The following is a 20,977-nucleotide window of genomic DNA, read 5'->3' on the forward strand; positions in this document are numbered from 1 at the left end:
CGAGCCCTACGCAGCCTCCCAGGGCCGGAGCCTTCGGGCCTGGCCGAGTGTGGCATCCGGCGTCCAGCGCGGCTTGCTCGGGAACGGAAGCCTTTCAGGGCTCTGCGGCCTCGGGCTGGGTGGCCTGGACAGCGGCTCCAGATGCGCCCGCTGTAGCGTCTCCGCCACTCCGCTTCGGGGCGGGAAGCCGGAGCAGGACGAGCCCGGGGAGGCGCCACGGTGCCCGCCTATCCTCTCCCGGGGACCCGACCAGGCGTCCTCCCGGGCGGCCTGGCCTTGCCTCGCTGGGTGTCTGCGCGTGCCTCCAGCCCCTCCCCGGCGGCTCCGACTCCGTCCCGCCTCACCCCACCGCGGGCTTTGTCCGCCAGCCGCGCGCCGGCCCCTCCCCGTTCCCGCAGGCTCCTCCCCGCCCCCTCGGCTGGCCCCACTTCCTCGGCGCAGGCGGCAGGAGCGGGCGGGGGACGAAGGGGTTAACCCGGGGCTCTTCCCGGCGCGGAGGGATCCAGAGCCGAGCCGAGCGCGGTGCTGAGGCCGCCTCAGCGAAAAAAATGTCCGCCTGAGGAGACCCACAAGTTCTATCTGGGGGGACCGCCAGCCCGCCCCGGGAGAAAGGGGCGGCCAGGCCTGAGAGCCGCCTCCCCCACCCGGATTCGAGAGCTCGCGCGGGGGAAAGTGAGCCGAACCGCCGGGCCGTGCAAGGGAAGTCCGAGCCCGCTCTCCCGGCCAAAGTGAACTTTAATCGGGGTGGTTGGATGCGGAGACGGGGCGGCAGGTAATTGCGGGCCGGCAAGCGGGAGGGGACGCCGTGTTGGGGCTGGGGGCTGCGGAGCGCCGCCGCGTCCCTGCCGGAGCGGAGGCGCCCCCGGCCCGCGCCCCAACTCCGCGCCCCTTTGTACAGAGGCGAACTCGGGGTCCCCTCCAAGTTGGGGAGCGGAGTGGGGGCGGAGGTGAAGAGTCGCGGGCGTCCAGGCCCGCGGGCGGCGCGCTCGGCCTGCGCGCCCCGCTCAGTGCTCGGCTGGGGTTCCGGGGCGCGCGGGAGAGCGGGTTCTTCGGCTGCCGAGCCAGGCTCATTGTTAGGCAGGTCCGGAGCCGGCCGGCTGCGGGCAGGGTAGCAAAAGTGGGAGGAGGCCGAGCTGGGGGAGGAGGACGCCGGGCAAGAGCGGGGCTAGTTGTCGATGTTTCTGTTTTCTTTTTAAAAACGCCCCTCGGACGCGCGCGGTGGGGGGTGTGCTTTCCGACCCCCGGGGCCCGCGGGGGACATCCGGGCGGCGGCGGCGGCCGCCGCAGACGCGGGCCTGCGAGCGGCGCGTTCCCTGCAACTTGTCAGTTCTATTGTTGCCGAGCCAGAGAGTCACTTCGCTACTCCCCTCGCCGCCGCTCCGCTCGCTGGATGCCCAATCACCCCTCATCCTCGCCCCTCGAGACCCCCGCCCGGGCCGGGCCCCGCGCGTCCGGCACCCCGCGGCTGCGCGGGGTAGGGGGCGCCGGGGAGGGGGCAGGGACGGGCTCGGAAACTTGCGGGAGAGGCGGCGAGTTGCGGGAGCCGCCGCGTAGCTCCCGGGCCGGGCCGAGAAACGCGTGGATTCACGGACCCGGCGCGGGCGCCCGGCTCTCCTGCCCCCTGCCCGCGCGGCGGTGGGGAACGAGTAGGGTATTGGAAGTCAGCCCGGCGTTTTTCCTCTTCTTCTACGCCCCTCTCCATTCCCGTACACACTTTGGGCCTCGGTGGTCTCTCGCTGAGCCTCTTTCCTCTGTCTTAGGACCTGCTAGAAGTGGCCGAAGATGAATCCCCAGCAGCAGCGCATGGCTGCTATAGGGACCGACAAGGAGCTGAGCGACCTGCTGGACTTCAGTGCGGTATGAGAGCTTTCTGCGGCATCTTGGGGTTCTGCTGAGGTTTACAGAAAAAGAAAGAAAGGGGGGAGAGCGACGTGGAGACTAAGCGGCGTGAACTCCATCTGCTTTGAGCAGTAGTTCTCAGGGCTGGAGTCCAGCTCCCCCAAGTTGGACACCTGAACTTTGATGTAATGTCTAGACTTGCAGATTTAAAACTTTAATGCCAGAGGGGTCATTTGATTTAGCCAGTTAAAAGGAGAACAGCGTTATCTTGAGCTTTGGTTGAGTCATCCTCTGACCCTGATGATTATTAGGGATTTTGAACTTCATATGAAAAAGAAATTGTTTTTTCTTCAACACTCCTAACCATTTTCCTTTTCAAGATGTGGTATAGTTTATGGTACCTGAAAGATGTCAGTTACAGGAAAGCTAGTGAAGGGCTAGGATTCCCAGCCTTTTGGATGGAACCATTTTAATATAAATATATATGTACTTATACATGTGCATATGTGTGTGAACATATGCATATACAAGAAGTACATATGTGTATGTACATTTAAAATTTTCTTAACATGGGAAATAATTGAGTGACTTAAAAATATCAGCTGGCCCCACTGCCCTTATTTCTAATGCGTTGAATTCTAGTACAAAACTGCTGGTACAAAACGAAGATCATTGACAGAAACTTACCACTTAAACTTAATGATCTTAGAATCTCTCATGTAACTGATTGGGTTTTCAGAACAGAAAATAGCCAGTATTTCCAAATAGTGTGAGGAAATAATATCACTAAGTGTATTTGCTTTTCTGGGTCTGAATGTATATATCCAATTTTATTTTAACTTCCCTCTGAAATACAGCAACTAATTGATGACTCTTGGTGGACTTTTGTTTCCAAGGAATCTAGAAGAATTTCACAACTCACAGATGCGTTTGGGTTATTTTGCAGATGTTTTCCCCACCTGTTAATAGTGGGAAAACCAGACCAACGACACTGGGAAGCAGTCAGTTCAGCGGATCAGGTAAGCTCATGTCTAAAATCAGAAACTCATATTTTGGTGTTGTGATGTCTAGTTAAAACTATAAACAAAAACAAACAAGCCCCAAATGGGGGCTGTTCCTTTAAGGATCCATTGACATTTCTTCAAGAATTTCAATGTGAATTTAAAAAATTGTTCTCTTTTCTCTAAATTTTTAAATTGAAAATTATCTTGTTTGAGTGCAAGGGATTATAGCATGCCTCTGTATTTAGAAAAGTACCAGAAGAAAGTGCTCTTTGGTCCATGTATAGTATTTTTTTAAATTATTTATTTAAATATTCGTATTTTAAAAATTTTCTAAATTTTAGCCCATTAATGTTATTAAACTTTTGGATTCTAAAGAATTGGTAAAATAATATTATTTAAAATATGCATATGAAAAGTGGAATTGAGTCAAGCAGTAATTAGTAACACTTATTTTAAAAGATGGCTATTCCTTTTGGAAGTCTTCAGGAAATTAACAATTTTGTGCACAGTTATTTGAAATGTTACAAATAAATGAATAGAAAGTTAGATGTACTTTCAAATAACACAGATGATTGAATTCTGTCCTACGTTCATGTTACATTAGGATGTTTAGAGTAAGTTAAATTAGATTCCTAGTTCCACACTAGTGCTTTCGTCCTCAAATTTACTTTCTGTATATTTATAACTACTCTGCTCCAATATTAACACTTATTCCATATTTCTTAAGTGTGCATTTTTGGTTTTTCTTACTTAGTTATACTCATGATTTAAAAAAAATAAATGTTCCAGAAGCAAGGTCCATTCTAGTGTACAAAAGCTATCATTTTCTGTTTAACTTAGATTTATTCCTTAGTGCTGGGAGAGGTAAAAAAAAAAAAAACAAAAAAAAAAAAACAAAAGCCAAGACAGCAACATAAGAAAACCAGCTGTCAAGTCTCTAGGCTGAAACTCAGTAATTCCTCTTTGACCAGTGCTTTTTTATTTCCCCTAGTAAAATGATAGTTGACTTCTTAAGATACTGTGGGAGCAAAACATCAGAAAAGAAGGTCAATTTCATAACCAATTTAACCCTTTATACCACTTTACATTAAAACAAGTTTCTATTTAAAAATCATACGCTACCTTAATATACTAAAATTCATTTTTAATGATGAAATTACAACTTAAGGGGAAAATATAGCATGTTGTTTAACATCTCAAATAAAAACATTTTGAATTTTAAATATTCTAAAGACTAATATTATCCTTAATCAAAAGGATATCATAAAATGTCAGCCAAACCCCAGCTCTTCTCCCACCTCTATCCATTTATTGGTAGTGGTTTGAAAATCAGCGCTTTTTTGGGTTGAGGAGAGAAGATTATTAGTTAATATAGAAGAAGGCTATATTCTCTTTCTTTATTACTGTTGTGAGTACATGTCAATTTTTGCAACTGATACATTCTCAGGAACTTTCAAATTTTCTTTGTCTAATACATAGTAGATGCTTAGTATATTTCATTAAATGAATAGTGATATTGCTGTTTCAGACTGTTAGCTCTGATTTGAATTGTAGAAAATATCTTTAACTGACATTCATAGATATCAAGGACATGAACTTCAGAAACTGGCTCTTAGAAATACTTTCTGTTTTTAGAATAAGGGCAAATATATATTTTTTACTTTTTAAAATTAAGGTATCATTTATGTAGTCTAAAATTAAAAAAAAAGTTCAGTGAACTCTAGCATGACATTGGAACAGTTGTGGGTCCTTCTTTCTGTAGCATGCATTATACAAAGAAAAAAATTATTTTTCTACATTGTAGAATTGTTCATAATATTTGATTCTTTAGAGCAGGAAATTTATAGCTTTAAAACTGTTAGGTTTTTTTATCCGTTGAAAATTTGAACTTAAATATTTATCTGTGTGGTTTATTTTAAATTTCAGGAAAAAATTTTAATTAAAAAAAGCTATGACCTCTAATAATCAGTGAATAGATTTAGATTTGGGGGGAAGGGAAAATAGCAAAGCAGTCATTTTACATGAAAGTATACTGGTAGATATGGTCCTATAGCCATTTCTTATCTTAAAGGAAATGTCTAAAAGAGGTTGATGTGGCAATATTGTTTTATTTGTATATTTTATTGATACTTTAATAATCTTATGACCTCATGTCAAAGGATATGTAATATGTCCTAATGTCTGATTACTTGCAGTGTATAAGGAGCTAAAGATCTGACTTTCCTTCTGAAGAGGTGACTTAAAGATTAGAGTTACCTTGTTTTTGAAGTAACATTTGCAAAATCCCAAGCCTTTTGCCTCATGAAAACCACAGTTGTGTGTATAATTTTCTTTATTGATTGTCCTTTTTGAGGATGACTTAATTTCAGTGTATATGATATAGTACGTGATGTTATTTTAAAATCTTATTCCTAAAGCGATATATAACTTGTATGATAGCTGACACTTCATCAAAAGTCTCAATGGAAAAGGCTAATGTGTATTTTCTGTTACTCATTTGTCTTGAGGAATTTTTATAGTCATATTTTTTCATCAAGGGTGTTAATTTTCTTTGCATAATGATACACTGTGAATTTGTCTGCTTGGTATGATAGAAGCTGTGAGGTATTCTTATGGTGACCTTGAGACAGGTTTCTCTCTGTAGGAGTTAAAGGTGAGGCACTTTCGGAGGACAGTGTATAGGAGGAAAGCTTGTTGAAAGGATTGACAAACTGGAAATAGTTCTGGTGTTTAAATCCACTGTCCCCTCCAGCTTCAGGGACTGAGTATGGAGAACTAATTTGTGATACTGGATTTAATTTTTCGTAGTTTAAATGTTTACATGATATCTGAAAAATTTCCTTTGTTAGTTTTTGAATCCAAGTAACAAGAGATGTTGGAAGGGAGTGGGATAAATTTGTTTAGTAAGCCATCTATATATATTGAGTCTGTCTCTTATATTTCTATCTAAAGAGTTATTTTAACAAGCAAGTAAAGCTTTTACTTTTCCTTGTTCAAATCAGACTTTTGTAACACTATAGATTTCTTCTTGCTCAAGATTTTTGGAAAGAATTATAAGAACTATTTTCTAGCTCTTAATTTGTAAAAGGAATACAGTTTTTCATTTGGGGGGTATTTTCATATGCACGTTTGGGATTTTTGAAAATATTGAATTCTCAAAAAATTTTCTGGGAGGCCAGAAAAATGAATTCTCATTAAATTACTCTTCAATATTTTTTAAAATTAAACTTTTTGTTTTGAGATAATGGTAGATTCATATGCAGTTGTAAGAAACAATACAGAGATCCCACTTTTACTTTAACATGTTTCCTGCAACAATAACATCTTGTAAAACTGTGGTACAATATCACAACTAGGTTATTCACAGTGATATACTCAAGATACAGTAACAGTTCCATCATCACAAGGATTCCTGGTGTTTCCCTATTATAACTATATCTACTTCTCAAGTAATTTCTTAAAAAAAGGGAAAGATTAGTAAACACCTACTCACTCAATTAAAATGGAGTAAGCTTTTTAAATTGCTATAGCATTATTTGAAATATCAAGAAAGGGAACACCAAAATTTTACCAGTGTGTTTTTTAACTGAACTGTAATATAAGTAGGAATGGTAATTTTAAATAGGGGGGAAACTAGATTTAGCTTTTTCACTTAAAGTATTGTAAAGTTATGAGTAGGATGTGTTTCATATTGTGTACCTATCAGTGTTGAAGTTTGTTAACTATAGTGTATAGTAATATACATTCAAATTTAGTAGTTATTTGGGTAACTGAACCATATTAGACATTTGCTTCTGGCGAGCTGTAGTGATGAATTAGAGTAATTGCAGAGTCAGCAGGCATATGAGGAAAAATATAATATTTTAGGATAAATATGGCCTACTGTTAAGTGGCACACGTAATGTAAAAGTTAAGTAGCAAAGGAGTCTTTTAGGAAAATCTGTATATGAAAATACATTATTGGAAAACAAAAATTAGAGACAAGATTATAACCATGAGTACTGTGTGCTTTTCGGAGTAGTTCCTATAGTGCTCTTTTAAGTAGTCATGGCTTATAATGGGTTTGAAAACCAGTTTGATTAGGTCATAGTATTTTAGAGACTTGTTTATTATATACAGTGAGCCATACCTTTAATTAATTATTATTTCTATCTGTTTTCGTTAACAATTTAAACATTTAAAATCATTTTCTTGGATAAGAAGATAAAGATGAAGATACTCAACTTTAAATATAAACACAGTTGTTTTCACATTTTAGGTTTAATGGGCCTATTTACGATAATCTCTTATTAAAGCCAAATAGTCTTTTTTTGTTCTTGAACAGTTGATACATCTGGAATGTCACTGCCTGCTTAGTGTTGTCAAAGACTTGGATAACTCTTGCCACAAGAGAGTAAAATAACACTATTAGAAAAGGTCTCCTGGGGAAAAAAAAAGGAGTTTCTGGACAGTGTGTGGGATATCTTTTAAAAAAAAAGTATTTAATAGGACTGCTTTTGGGTATTGCTTGAATATGTTTTTTTGGATGGGAATGTTGAAATTACAAATCTAATGCTTTTGTGCTTAGGGAATAAAATGAAAAGAAGACAAACATTTAAATATATTAGTTCAAAAGACTTTCTGCTTTGTTAAATAGTTGAGCCATATTTATCTTAGATTTATCAGTTAAACACATATTTATTTAGTATTTACTTTGTGCAGGTTGCTATTCTACTAGCTTTTGGGAAGGTGGCAAATGGAGAAGGACATAGACCAAAAAAAGTGGAGGCATTTCATTATCTAGACAGGAAGATAAAATGTAAAAATGTGAGGTAAACTTCTATAACATAAAAAATGTCAACAACTGCACATTAATATAGGTTAAATTGAGTCCATAAGAGTAAGAATGTGCTGAGGAATGAGGGAACTGGCTTAAGGAAAACTCAAAAATTTTGAATTTAAAGTTGGCTTTTAAAGGAGATATGAAAAATGAATTAGGGAAGAGAAGAACTGTCCTCCCAGTTGTGGAATAGCATGAAAAGAGACCCAGAAATGGGAGGCTTACTCCAAGGGCCTGTATGTACACAGTGCAGGGAAAGAGAAACTGATTTTTATTGATTACCACTCCTGCACTCCTTGAGTAGCTCATATTTATATACTGTTATCTGGAGCCAGACTGCATGGGTTCAAATCTAATCATTGCCATTTATTAGCTGGTGACCTTGGGTACGTATCTTAACCTCTCTGTGCTTCTATTTCTTAATCTGTAAAATAGGACTAATAATAGTAGCTATCCTCATAGAGTCATTATGAATGTTAACCGAGTTAATACAGGTAAAGCTCCAGGAACAGTATCTGGCACAGAGTGAACTGTGGTGGAGTGAATTGTTAGTGGTGAGGCAGTAGAATAAGGAAAGCATTTACTTATTCAGGAGGCTATTGTGCTAATCTGGGGATGAGCTGGTGAAGGTTTGGACTTGGTATTAGTATAGGAAGTAGGAAGGGAAAATAGGAAGTAAGAAGGAAAAATACTAGAAGAAAAGGATTGACAGAATTTGAAGGACTGGATTTCTGTAGGTGAGAGAAATTACTTTTGCAGTTCTGGCATAATTGGAGGGTAGTAATGCTGGAGAAAAAAAAATAAAGATGCTGGTATGTTTTGAGCATTTTAAATTTCACATGACTTGGGACTCTTGGCTAACTTAGGGATTTATGAGAGAAGAGTGCTGCAAGATGAGTTAAAAATTTTGGTGAAAAAACTCTTTTCTGCCTATAAAATTAATACATAATCATCATTGAAAAGAAAATTGGAGAACAGAAAAAGCAACAAGGGGAAAAAGACACCGGTTATTTTACTATACAGAGAAAATTGTTACATTTTGATTTATTTCCTTTTAGTCTTTTTTTCCTGTTCTATGTTTGCAAAGTTGAGAGCTTACTGATGGTTTCATTTCATGTCCTGCTTTTTAATTTCACTTGATGTTATGAGCATTTTCTCATGTTCTTAAAGGTTCTTCATAAACTCCATTTAAAATTATTGTATGGTATTATTACATGGGATGAATATAGCATAACATCAAATCAGTTATATTACTGCTTGACGTTTAGAGATTTTGTTTGTTGATTTGCGTTTTGTTATAAAAAATATGATAGTGAATACCTTTTTGTACATGCATATATTTTTATCTACACTTCAGTTTCCTTTGGATAGGAGATGTAGATTTGGGTGTTTGTTCCTACAAGTTATACTTAAAACTAAGTGAGTGAATGAATACCCTTAGGAAAATGAACTCAGAGGGAGATAAATGATCAGGTCAAGAATTGATGTTAATGGTGGAGTTAGATGTATAGAATTAGTGACTTTGGTTGATTATTTAATGTAAAAATACAAATTTTTATTAGTTTACGGATGGAGTGTTTGATGATATTTGGTGCAGATTTGTATTTGTATGTAATTTGGTTGTCTGTTGACTGGAGGGAATTCCTGTCATTCTTTGACCTGTGCTTATTGAAATGGAGTGGAATCTAGTTGGAGTCTATCAGTGAGAGAGCCCTTGAATTCTTGACTTTTTATAAGAGAGGTAGTATAGTGCAGTGGGAAGAATTGGGCTCAGGAGCCAGATGACTAGATTGGAACAGTGCTTTGCAACTTATTAGCTGGGTGGCCCTAGGCAAGTCATTTAAATGATCTGAGCATACTTTTCTCCTTTATGAAGAGTGGATGATAATGCTTACCTTCAGAGTCCTTATGAGGATCAAATAAGATTATCTCTATATATTGCCTGCTACACTGTAGATTCAAAAATTGTAGCTGCCTATGGCACCCTCTTAAGTAATACTAATGTAATATTATTATTAATAGTAATAATTATAACCAGTATTATAGCCAATGTTTATTGAACTATTATCATATGCTAGGTGCTATGCTAAGCTATTTATAGGCATTACCTCATTTTACTTTAGATAAAATGTGATGTTTTATGGCGGTGGGGAGGGTGAGGAAATGCCCCCCAAGGGCAACATGCCAGAGTTGCTTTCTAGTGCCAAAATCAGGCTGAAGAATAGTTTTGAAAGGTCATTAGGTACCTAATAACCTTACCTTTATTTTTTGTAGCTCATTTCTTCTTAATACTATTATTTTGTGGACTACATATTGTATAGTGCAGAATGGTAAACAGAAATGTGTACACCTTTTGAAAACCCTCTTTCATGTTTAGGCATCGCCACCTGGATGTAGTGTTTTCTCTATATTGCTCTCTAGCTGCTTGAAAATTTTCCTTTCTAGAATGAAGTGTAGTCTAAATAAATAAATAAAATAAAAATGATGTGACCTGAGAGGATAGAATGGCTGGGAGACAGGTTGAAGAGAATGAGTCTCTAGGGTAGAGCTTCTCCACTTTTTTCTTAATGGCAGGGAAGGAGCATAAACTCCCCTGGTAGCCTGAAGCAACACATTGTAAGTGAGCAGAAGAAATCTTATCTTAAAAATCTTCATGTGCATTTTACTTTCTACTCCTTAGCACAAACATATTTGTTGTAATAGAAATCTGTTTTAATTAATCATTAAGTAAAACTGAAGTTCTAGGAGTTTAGCTAGAGTTTAGCTAAACTAAACTGCATTGAGTTTAGCTTATGACATTGCCTTCCTCCTGTTTTCCTTTGTATCTTTGGGGGTAGAGGCCAGGGTGGAGTGGGATGCAGTCCTATACTATCCTTTCTTTGGTGAGAAGACCAGCCTTAGAGTATATTTTTTGGCTGTCTTTATCCTGGATCTTTTCTTGCTCCTACAAAAATCTATGAAAAGGGAATGTTACATTGGGGGAGGGGGGTGGTTTTGGTAGGGAGCAAATTGTTACTCTGTAAGCTGAAGCACAGAGAAATTTGTTGGTAATATATATAACTGTCATTTGAACTTCTGTTTTCTTTTTCTATCCAGATCATCCTGTGATTTTTTTCACATACCCCTGACTTGTATGCCTTTACAGGGAGAGCTTTGATTTTTTGTTCCATGTTTAAAATGTGCTCTCATGTGTTCCAGGTTAAAAATGTGCTCTCATAAAGACCATGGTGAGTCATCCAAGCTACTATAAGCTGATTGGGAACTTAAAGATCACATTTAAAGATCACACAGAAATGAAAACGGATTAGGGATTGGTTACTAATTTTTATTGTATTGGACAGTGACTCAGGGATGAAACCTTCAAAATAAAATAAAAAAACAATTTGAGATAAGGCACAGGACAGAAAATACTACCTTTTTAAAAAAAAATAACCCACTACTATACCTTATTTTTGGTTATTAAAAATGAAGAAAGCTGGCCCAAGATGTCATTTTCTCAGATCTGTTTTAGGTGTTATGAAAGTGCCTGAATTTGAACTGAGGGAATACTCTGAATTTGAAAAATTATTCCAGTTACTCAAAGGAAGTCTTTCTGGCATTAGCCTCCCTCAAAAGTTGTTCACTTGTTTTCTTCTGGTGGTTTTGCCAGTGAACCATTGTGAGGCTTTAAAATGAGCAGGATCAACTCATGATGACTCTTCCACCACTTCACTGGTGGTTAATGTAGAGAACACAGGTTGAACTTAATCTGATTATACAACTCTAATCAATGAGCATATGAGCTGCTGCTCTCAGCAAGAGTTGTGAGTTAGTGGTGGGACACCATGGGGATCCCTGCTTGGAGGGAATTACAGTCATCCAGCCTCTCTGTTCTGAGGCGTATGTTGTTTTGAGATTGTTGGGAATAAAAAAAAGGTTTACTATGCTACTGGAGAGGAAAAAATGCTAGGCTCACTTTGAACTTACTGCAGAAGCATGATTTGGCCACAAGTTAGTTTAGAGAATCTGAGTTTATATGGGCATTCATAAACAAGGGATGAAAGTCATTGAGTTCTCCTGAGTTAGGAGGTCCTCTTAGATTTTTGCTATTTGGAAACCCTACTGTATCCAGCTGACTTTGACATACTTAGGTTTAGGAAAATGTTTTTCATTGTTGGTCCCAATTTGGAATAAAGTTAAAGGGGGAAGATGATGCATGTTGGATCTCTTGGTGGCAACTTACAGGCAGCTTGAATTGATTATGCTTTTCCAACTAGGCAAGTAATTAGATCCACTTTAAGACTTTATTACATATCCTAAGTGTCTCTTATTTAAGCATCAGCTAGTTCTTTTTATTTTAGGTGATAGCACAGTTTATTATATGTCAAGACCACCTTTTTACTTGCCAAAGGTCCACAATCACTGATCTGCCATTTTGAAATTGGAAAAGATATGAATCAATTTTTTTCCTTTAAATTCAGCATAAATTATTTTAGTGGCAAGATTCGATCTTATCTGAAGGGAGGCCGTTGACATTTCCTATTTTTCTAGTTACTGTATGATTACCAGGTGCTAGGGGTGATTTGTATGGTATGGTATGTATACTGTATTTCTTTTCTAAAATCTGAAAAATGGAATTCTAAAACCCACCCAACCCCATGGATTTCCAAAAAGGTATTATAGACCTCCCCTTCTCTCTCTGTGTGTGTGTGTGTGTGTGTGTGTGTGTGTGTGAATCTCCCTCACTCCCTCCCCACTGTTGTTGTTTTCAACTCAAAATAAGAATTTCTCTTGTACTAAAAGTCTAGGCTAGAGACAATTATTTTAAATACAGAAAAAAATTGTGGTGGACTTGTTAATATAAAGGAAATTCTTCTTGGAATACAGTATAAGCTTTTCGGACTGAGCTTTGTGGTTTGAGAAGTTTGCCCTATACATTGTTTTAGGAAGTCAGTTTTCATTTTGAGGAGGTATAAGCTTTTCATCTTTTGGGCCAAGGAGTGTAGTGATATTTCCCTGGTCATTTTGCATGGAAATTTTCAGGATGCTAACAGATATATTTACATAAATATATAAAACCAAGTAAGAAATAATTATGTATATATGCATATGTAAAAAATCAGCAGCATGTGATTACCTCCAAGATAAAGCCTCAGCCTTGACCCTTATCCAAATTTAACTGTGTGAGAGCAAACAGAAGAAAATCCTACAAGTCATATTCATGAAGAAAAGGAGGAGCTAAGATTTGTTTTCATAGAGGACAGACAACAAAACCAGTCTTTGGTAATTTTATTCTCTACTTTTATATTGGTTAAAAGTTTTCATAGGTTAGTAGCATGATGTTTATTCCTGCAGTATACTCATTAAAGATATCTTCATTAAAAACAAATTGTGATTCTAATGAGTGTATGAAATTTTCCTCAGGAGCCTGTCACCGGCTCAGTCCCATTACTGTTTAATATAACTATGAAAGTAACAATGAAGTGAGTGTGTAATAAACTAGTCTTTGTGTATCTGTTTTGAGAGGCAGGTCAATTGGCTATACTGACTTTTCTGGTTCCCTTGCAAACCTGTTCCCTGTAGCATTACCAGTGTTACTGTCTGAAGAATCATTATATAATATTGAATAATTAAATCCACATAAAGTTTGTAGAAGTTTGAGATTCCCTGCTGTGGGAACACAGAACAGGCCATACAGCCACAGTCTGTCTTGCCTTCATACTTTATATAACATCTCTTGTCAAACTTCAGAGTATTGCCAGAGTGGGTAGACTCTGAGACTTGCTGAACAAGTTGTAGAGCAGTGGGACTTTGCCCAGTGAATGATTGGGGGAATGGGAGGAGTCTTATTATTTTAAAAAAATCAATAATGATAAATGTACTGCATAAATATTTAGTCATTCACTATTTAGTTCATAATTACCATAAGTTGGTAATTGTTCATTTTACAGAGGAAATAGAGAAATCAACAGTGATACACATTTGCCTGTGGTTTCTTATTGCCCCTCAGAAGTAGCAACTGATCAGTCATAGTTGCACCTGCACTGATACCAATCTACACCAGAGTACGGTTTGTCATGAGGAGGAATTTAATATCTCCAGAAATCTTTAAAATTTTTTGTTGTAACTGGAGGCTTAAATGGTGCCATGCTGATAATCTCCAAAAGAAGGTGCTTCAAGATTTATTTATTGTTAAAAAGAAAACAATAATCAAAAGCCTCCATAAAATAAAACTTTTCTTGTTGGTATTACAAGATATTAGATATAAACAACTACAGTCCGAAATGTCTTTAGGAGAGTATAATTCTTTTTGTGTGTGATCTTCTTTTATTGTTTAGCTGTCATCAGACTTTGTGCCTTGGGAGGAAGATGAAATTTGATAGTTGTAAGATATTGGAATATTCACAGCTATTATTTAGTTGAGGCCATAGAAAAGAATGGTTGTTTCATAGTGTGGAAAATTCATTATTTTCACTTCCCCCTTTTCAAAGATTTAGTGTTTGTTTAGTTATAAAGGCAAGTAAAAGCAGGTGGAAAATAGTTACTCCAAGGGTAGTTTAAAAGTGTTATTAAACATATAGCAGAGGTTTTAATGGAAGTTGTTAAAATTTAATTTTGGCAACAGACTTTTCAGTGCAGTAAAATGAAAAGATTTATTTGAGAGGGTGCTGATTAGTCCATTTTGTATTATTATTTATTTGAAGTAGACTGGGCTTTCATTTTGTTGAAGAGCATCAGTAGGCATTTGAGAGAACACACTAATGCGCTGTTGTTTTTTTATTGGTCTGTGTAGAATGGTTTGTTTACTTTAAGGTGGTGGAGAACAGAGAGAGACACATTGTGGTATGCTGGAAAGAGGAGGGGTTTGGAGTCACAAAGTTTTGGTTCATTGTTGGCTTTATCATTTACCAGATTTGTGATCCTACGGCAGTATGTTAACTTCTCTGAGTCTATCTCATGTCTAAAATGAGGAGAATAAAAATACTGCCTAAGAGGTTGTGATAGTCATGAAATTAAATAATTTTTAAGGAAATTATTTCTAAAATGTGGAAGTTTGTGATTCTGTACGAATATTAGTTGTCTTATGTTAGGTGGCATAGCAACTCTTGAAGGGATTCCAAGTTCACAAGTTGTGGAACGAATGACTATTCATGCAAAACTCATACATTTCTAACAGTCAATTATTGAAGATCAAATCAGGTGATTGAGAGGGGCGATAGCTTAAGGAACCCCTTATAGTTGGTAACCCTCAAAATCTCAGATGAGTTCTTTCTCTTTTTGGTTAGATGAGGGAAGTTAAAGCAATAAAGTAAACTCTGTTAATTATATCTCAAACCATAGAGCCCCCAAATTAGTACCTTTGAGTCCTATATTCTCAGCTTAGTTTTATTTTTTATTTATTTTTATTTTAAAAATATTTATTTATTTGGCTGCATCGGGTCTTAGTGGTGGCATGGGGGATCTTTCATTGTGGTGGGCGGGCTCTTCGTGTGGCTCACAGACTTCTCTCTAGTTGTGGCACACAGGCTCTAGAGCGCAGGCTTAGTAGTTGTGGTGCGCAGGCTTAGTTGCCCCACGGCATGTGGGATATTAGTTCCCTGACCAGGGATCGAACCCGAGTTCCCTGAATTGGAAGGTGGATTCTTAACCACTGGACCACCAGGGAAGTCCCCTCAGCTTAGCTTTAAATTCTTGTTGAGGATCTGTTGTAGTAACAAGGTTAACCACAGGCTTAAGTAGGGTGACAGTTGAATAGTTCTCAGGAAAGTTTTTGCTTTGTTTGATGAGCAGTAATCTGAACAAAACTTTAGTGTCAGTAAGAGTTAACCTTCTGAAGATTTTAAAGTACTGGGTGTGGTGGCCTTGGTATACTCCTGAGTGAGAATGAGAGGGTGCAAGGATGAGGTTGGGAAATGCAAGTGGAACTCTCATCTGCTGTATGCCTCTTCTGGAAGCAGGAAGGGTTGACTTAGTCTTATCCGTAAATGACAAGGTATCAGGGCTGGGGCTGTGTGCTGGTGCTTCTGTTTCCAGGTTCTTTGTGATTAGGGAAGATGAGGGCTTTCCCAGGTCCCAGTGCTGCCCCTTTCCAATTAGTGTGCTTGTCTGGGTATATAAAACACCTAGGTCACCTTTTATTGGGAAATATTGAGGTTTTTACTGACTCCATGTATGTATGTGTTTATGAGATTGTATTGTTTAGAACTTTTCACTTTGTTTTAAAGAAGGAAATCAGCAAATTCAAACTTCATGGAACCCAGAGCCAGTACTGCTATTGGGGTGGTTTTGATGGAGGCCTGTGGACTGGTAGGCTCCACTGGAGGTATTTGCTGGTTTTTCTTTAGGATAAGACAGTGACTGGATTTAGGATTATAGGATGATTTGACAGTCACTTGACAAGAGTCAAAGTTCTGGGACCTTCTGATTGTAATAATTCCTAATCTCCTCTTGAAAGATCGTTATTAAATTGCAGTGACATGAGAGTAGATGGTAGGTGAAACAGAAAAACTAAGGACCTTGGAAGTGGATAGCTAGGGTTCCTGAATATAATTTCTAAGAACCCTGGGGCCAGGTGAAGTAGCTTATTTTTCTTTCATAGGTAATTGATGGCTTCTGCATTCTTGCTGCTACTGCTGTAATCTGTTACTTCACCAGTGGATATTGTAGTAGTCTTCTTACTTGGCCTCCTTGGTGCCATTTGCTCTCTTTTCCAATCTGTCTTAGTCTGCACTGGCTGCCATAACATAATACCACAGACTGGGTGGCTTAAACAACAGCAATTTATTTTCCAACAGTTCTGGAGGCTGGAAGTCTAAGATCAGGGTACCAGCATTGTCAGGTTCTGATGTCAACTCTTCCTGGCTTACGGGCTGCCTTTTTGCTGTGTTCTCACATAGCCTTTCCTCAGTGTGTGAGTGAGAGGGGATAAGGGAGAGAGAACTCTCTGGTGTCCTTTCTTATAAGGGCACTAATGCCATCACAGGGGCCCCAGCCTCACGACCTCATTTAACCCTAATTACCTATCAAAGGCCTCATCTCCAAATATTGGCTTCAGTAGATGAATTTTGGGGAGACCCAAATGTGTAGTCCAAAACACAATCCTCATATCTTTAAAACATCTTTCTCCTGTGGTTTGTCTCAGAGTCTACATGTGTTCCCTATTGGCTATCAAAACAAACAGAAGTCCCACCTTGGCATTTAAGCTCTTTAATAATCTGATAGGAACTTACTTTAGCCAGTTTTATACTCACTACTCCCCAGTCTGAATTGTATGGTTCAGTCGCACTGTTCTTTACCTGACCTCCTGCCTCTAGTTATTCTTTTCTTACAAACTGGAATATTTACTTGCCATTTTTGTGCCATTTGAGCCACCTTTCCTTTATGAAATCTTTTCCAGCCATTTCAGGTCATAATTTTGTAAAAATATGGATTCCAGATATTTAAAGGACTCTCGGGTAAAGGAAAGTACTTGTTCTTGTTTGCTCCTGAAGGCAAAGCTAAAGCCAATAAGGCAGTTATGGCCAGCAGATTTTGAGTCCAGACAGTTATTGTAGCTGGACAGCTAATGGGTTAACGCTGTAAAGTTTAAAAGAAGACTGAAGCCTGCTTCTTCTGAATATTGAACAAAGGATTTGTGTTTTAGAATACTCTCATTTAATATATATATATATATTTATATATATATCTTAGATTGTATGTTTTCTGAAAGCAAAGATAGTGTTTTACACTTGTATTTCTGCAAAGTACCCTACTTTAAGGTCAAACGCCTGGTGAATGACTATATTTAGGTTTGGGGATGTGTGATAGATTGCTGGAAAGAGAGATTAAATTCCCTAAATTAAACTTCTTAGATTAAATATCCTAAATTGCATTTTTATTTCCTAATATCAGCTGCATGGTGAAGTTTTAAGGAAGCACTGAACTTGTGTGTATTCGCTGTCTGGAGACCTGTGGTGTTCATTTATTAACATATTCCACCTGTTCTCGTACTTCTTCTGAAAAGATCTTAGCGCATCCAAGACCCCACATTTAAACATCAAGGATGAGCAGGAAGTGGCCAAGTGGTAAAGCCACTGAGGTTGTATGTGAATACAGCTGCCTCTCCTGAACCACAGCTAGCCCTAGCTCTGAAGAGCAAACTCTTCCATAGTGTTTTCTTTTCACAGGGTGTGTGCCATTTTTGTTCTTTAGTAACGTCATATTGTGGGGAGGATGACTTGTCTGATACTGGCCTTGATTGGGTAGAGGAGCTCTGTTGTATGAGGGCCGTAGGAACCATTTTACCACAGTTTGGAAACCACTAGATGACCAAAACCTTGGAAGTGATACTTTTCCTACAGTAACCTAGGTTTTTGCCAGTTGGGTTGAACCACAGAAGAAGAGAGGTTATATGGTCTAGCATTATAATAGATGTGGGGAAACATCTATAAGAGCAGAAAAAGATAATCTTATTTAATGGAGCTGAGTCTATTCACCTGCTTAATTTCTGGTGGAAGGGTGAACCATCATCTTTTATTGAATGCTTCTAAAGTCATCCTCAGATTTTTGGGCCAAAAGCTGCTTTTGTTGACTGTAGACAACTCTTTGTATGTTGAAATTGGGTTGCAAATTTCAACATGAAGTCTTTGGAAATTGTATTTTTTATCTTTTCTTTTTCTTAAGCCAGGAATTGAGTTGACCCTTGTATGTGGAATTTGGAAAAATTTTGTTCTGAGGGAAACATTACTTGAAAGTTAAGGAGTTTTGTTAGGAGAGATCTAGGGGTATATCAATTTGGAGATGTGACCTTTGTGATAAAGATGATAAAAATTCTCATCTCAGTAATCTACCTCAGAACAAACATTGTCCATTGTAAGCTTCTCACCGACTTAAGACCACTTTATCTGAGATAGTGGCTGCTAGATTCTCAGTTCTTATATAGCTTACCTCGGAAATGTATAGAATATATTGCCTTGTGTAGTTTAACAGAGTGTTGATTTCAAACAGAAACTTTCATTGCTTGGAAACCTGCAGATTTCTAAGATGCCACCTTTACCGCCTAAGATTGATTTTTTAGCTCTCTGAAAGTGCCCGTTTGATCCATGTGAAAGGAGCAGGTTTGCGTTTATTCAGTGAGTCAAAGATGAGGTAATTGGTATTTTTATGATTTGAATGGAGGCTTTGTATTTTTGAATTTTGTGAAACAAAGCTGTGTTTGTAAACACATTTCAAAAATATAAATGACACTTTTTGGTGAAGATGTTCACTGAATAGCAAGAAAGTTCAGAAAAAAAGGAGCTTTTGTTAACATTTAATAATAATCTAACTGTTTTGATTGACTATCTCATTGATGTTTAAAGAGTACCTAATTTTTAGAACTTTTTGTATTGCAAATAATCCTCAGACTGGGTTGCGGTAGGAAAATATTTTTTTTGGTTTCCAATATTCCTATACTAGCTTGGAGTTTTCAACTGTTATCTTTGTTTAGAAGAATGTATCATAAGCAGTGTATTTCAATATAAAAATCATCTTGGGAAGCTCTAGGAAAGCATTTGTTTAGTGTTCCGATGTAAGATGAACAAGTTGCTGTGATATTGGACCAATAGCATAGGAATATTTTGGTATGGCTCAGCTGGTTTAGATGTAAATAAACGGTGTAAAAGGGTTCAGGCAAAATCCAAAGTGGGTCTTCAGAGATTGTAAAAAGAAGCGGTTAATTTTATACTCCCCTCCAGTTTCTTCTTCTTTTAAAGGCTTGTTAGCTTTTGAATGAAGTGGTCTGTTCTGATATGGAAGTGTTGTTTCCAGAGGAAGGGTATTTTTATCTATTTGTTGTGGTTTTCACTAACCTAGGTGACACTGGAGAGGAGAGTGTTAAATTTTAAATTAATTTTGAAAGCCTATATGTAAATGCTGAAAATGTTTTCTTCTATTAACTATTTTTGAAAAATTATAAAAATACAAGCCAAAGCTAAAAAAAATCTGAATAGCATAGAAAGCTATATGGTGAAAAACAAAAGTTCTTCTTGTCATTACTTCCTGTTCCCCATTTGCACTCCCTTGGCAGAGATTTACTCTGTTCAGTTTCTTCTCATATTTTTTCATGCATATGCAAGCGATACATAGCTCTTGTTTTTTACACAATAGGGAACAGCAGTTCTGCAGTTTAACCTTTCCGCTTAACAAGAGAGGGTGAGTAGGGGATCACTATACAAAGGGCATTCTTGAGCCCGTATTTATTTTACTAGGATATTTTGATTTCCTAAAATATGTGTAATGATTTGACCTGTTATAGAAAGTGACATAATTGTACAATACATATGACTTAATGAAGCTAAAAACCCTTTAGAAAACAAGCACTTAAATTAGTTTTATTGTAATAGAAACATTCAATAAGATATTCGTTCTTTATGTGTAGGCCTTGTGCACAGGGCACGCTTTTACATGAATTATTTAACATAATCTTTATAATAACTCTTTGAGGCAGATTTAGTTTTACTCCCTTTTTTGCAGATGAGGAAACAGGCTTAGGTGGTTGAGTAACAGCTACTAAGTGGTGAAATCAGATTTCAAAGGTGATCCATACAGTTATGCAGCACTAGCTAGTTATTCAGATTAAAGAAAAACTAGTCTCATGGACAGTTGTGTAATATCCTGTTATCAAATACCACAGTTATTTAATATCAAAATTTGGTGAAGTCATCCTTGTTAAAATGTGTTTGGTGGAGGGATTGGCTCTTCCTTGATTCTAAACCCAACAATGTATTAGCATCACCTGGGGAGCTTTTAACAAATGCCCATTCCTGGATCCTGAGGAAATACCTTTCTAATACCAGTTTGCTGAGTGATTTTTTTTTTTAATCATGAATGCGTTGAAGTTTTATTAAATGCTTTCTGTGAATCCATTGAGATCATCAGATGGATTTCCTCCTTTGTTCTGTTCATGTAATAAATAACACTAATTGATTTTTGAATGCTAAATCAAGTTTGTGTTTCTGGAATAAATTCTACCTAGTCACAATGTATCATTTTCATATTACTGAATTTAATTTGTTAATATTTTAAGGATTTTTATATCTGTATTCATGATGGATATTGAGCTGTAGATTCTTTTTTTTTGGGGGCGGTATGTGTCTTTTGTTTTGTCATCAGAGTCACGCTGGCCTCATCTAATGAATTAGGAAGTGTTCCCTTGCTCTTCTTCTATTTTCTGAGAGTGTGTAGAAGTGGTGTTGTCTTCCTTAGATATATAACAATTCACCAGTGAGACCTTCTAGGCCTAGTGTTTTCTATATAAGAAGGTTTTAAGTTGTAATTAATTTCTTTAGTTGATTTAAGGCCATTCAGGTTTTCTGTT

At 38.1% G+C, this 20,977-nt stretch overlaps 1 protein-coding gene across 2 annotated transcripts in view; it reads left to right on the plus strand.

Moving 5' to 3' along the window:
* Nucleotides 1-440: 440 nt before the first annotated feature.
* Nucleotides 441-20,977, plus strand: part of TCF12 (transcription factor 12) — a 389,492-nt gene continuing 368,955 nt past the window's right edge. Inside the window, exons 1-3 of one of the 2 annotated variants that reach the window (XM_081227388.1) lie at nt 441-772; nt 1,761-1,857; nt 2,786-2,858. In XM_081227388.1, the coding sequence (XP_081083514.1) occupies nt 1,783-1,857; nt 2,786-2,858 (148 nt within the window). In that variant the 5' untranslated portion in view covers nt 441-772; nt 1,761-1,782. The remainder of the gene's footprint in view (nt 773-1,760; nt 1,858-2,785; nt 2,859-20,977) is intronic. The other variant, XM_081227387.1, reaches the window with a different exon arrangement.

The sequence above is a fragment of the Mesoplodon bidens genome, assembly GCF_964165515.1.
Source record: "Mesoplodon bidens genome assembly, chromosome: 3".
NCBI lineage: Eukaryota > Metazoa > Chordata > Mammalia > Artiodactyla > Ziphiidae > Mesoplodon > Mesoplodon bidens.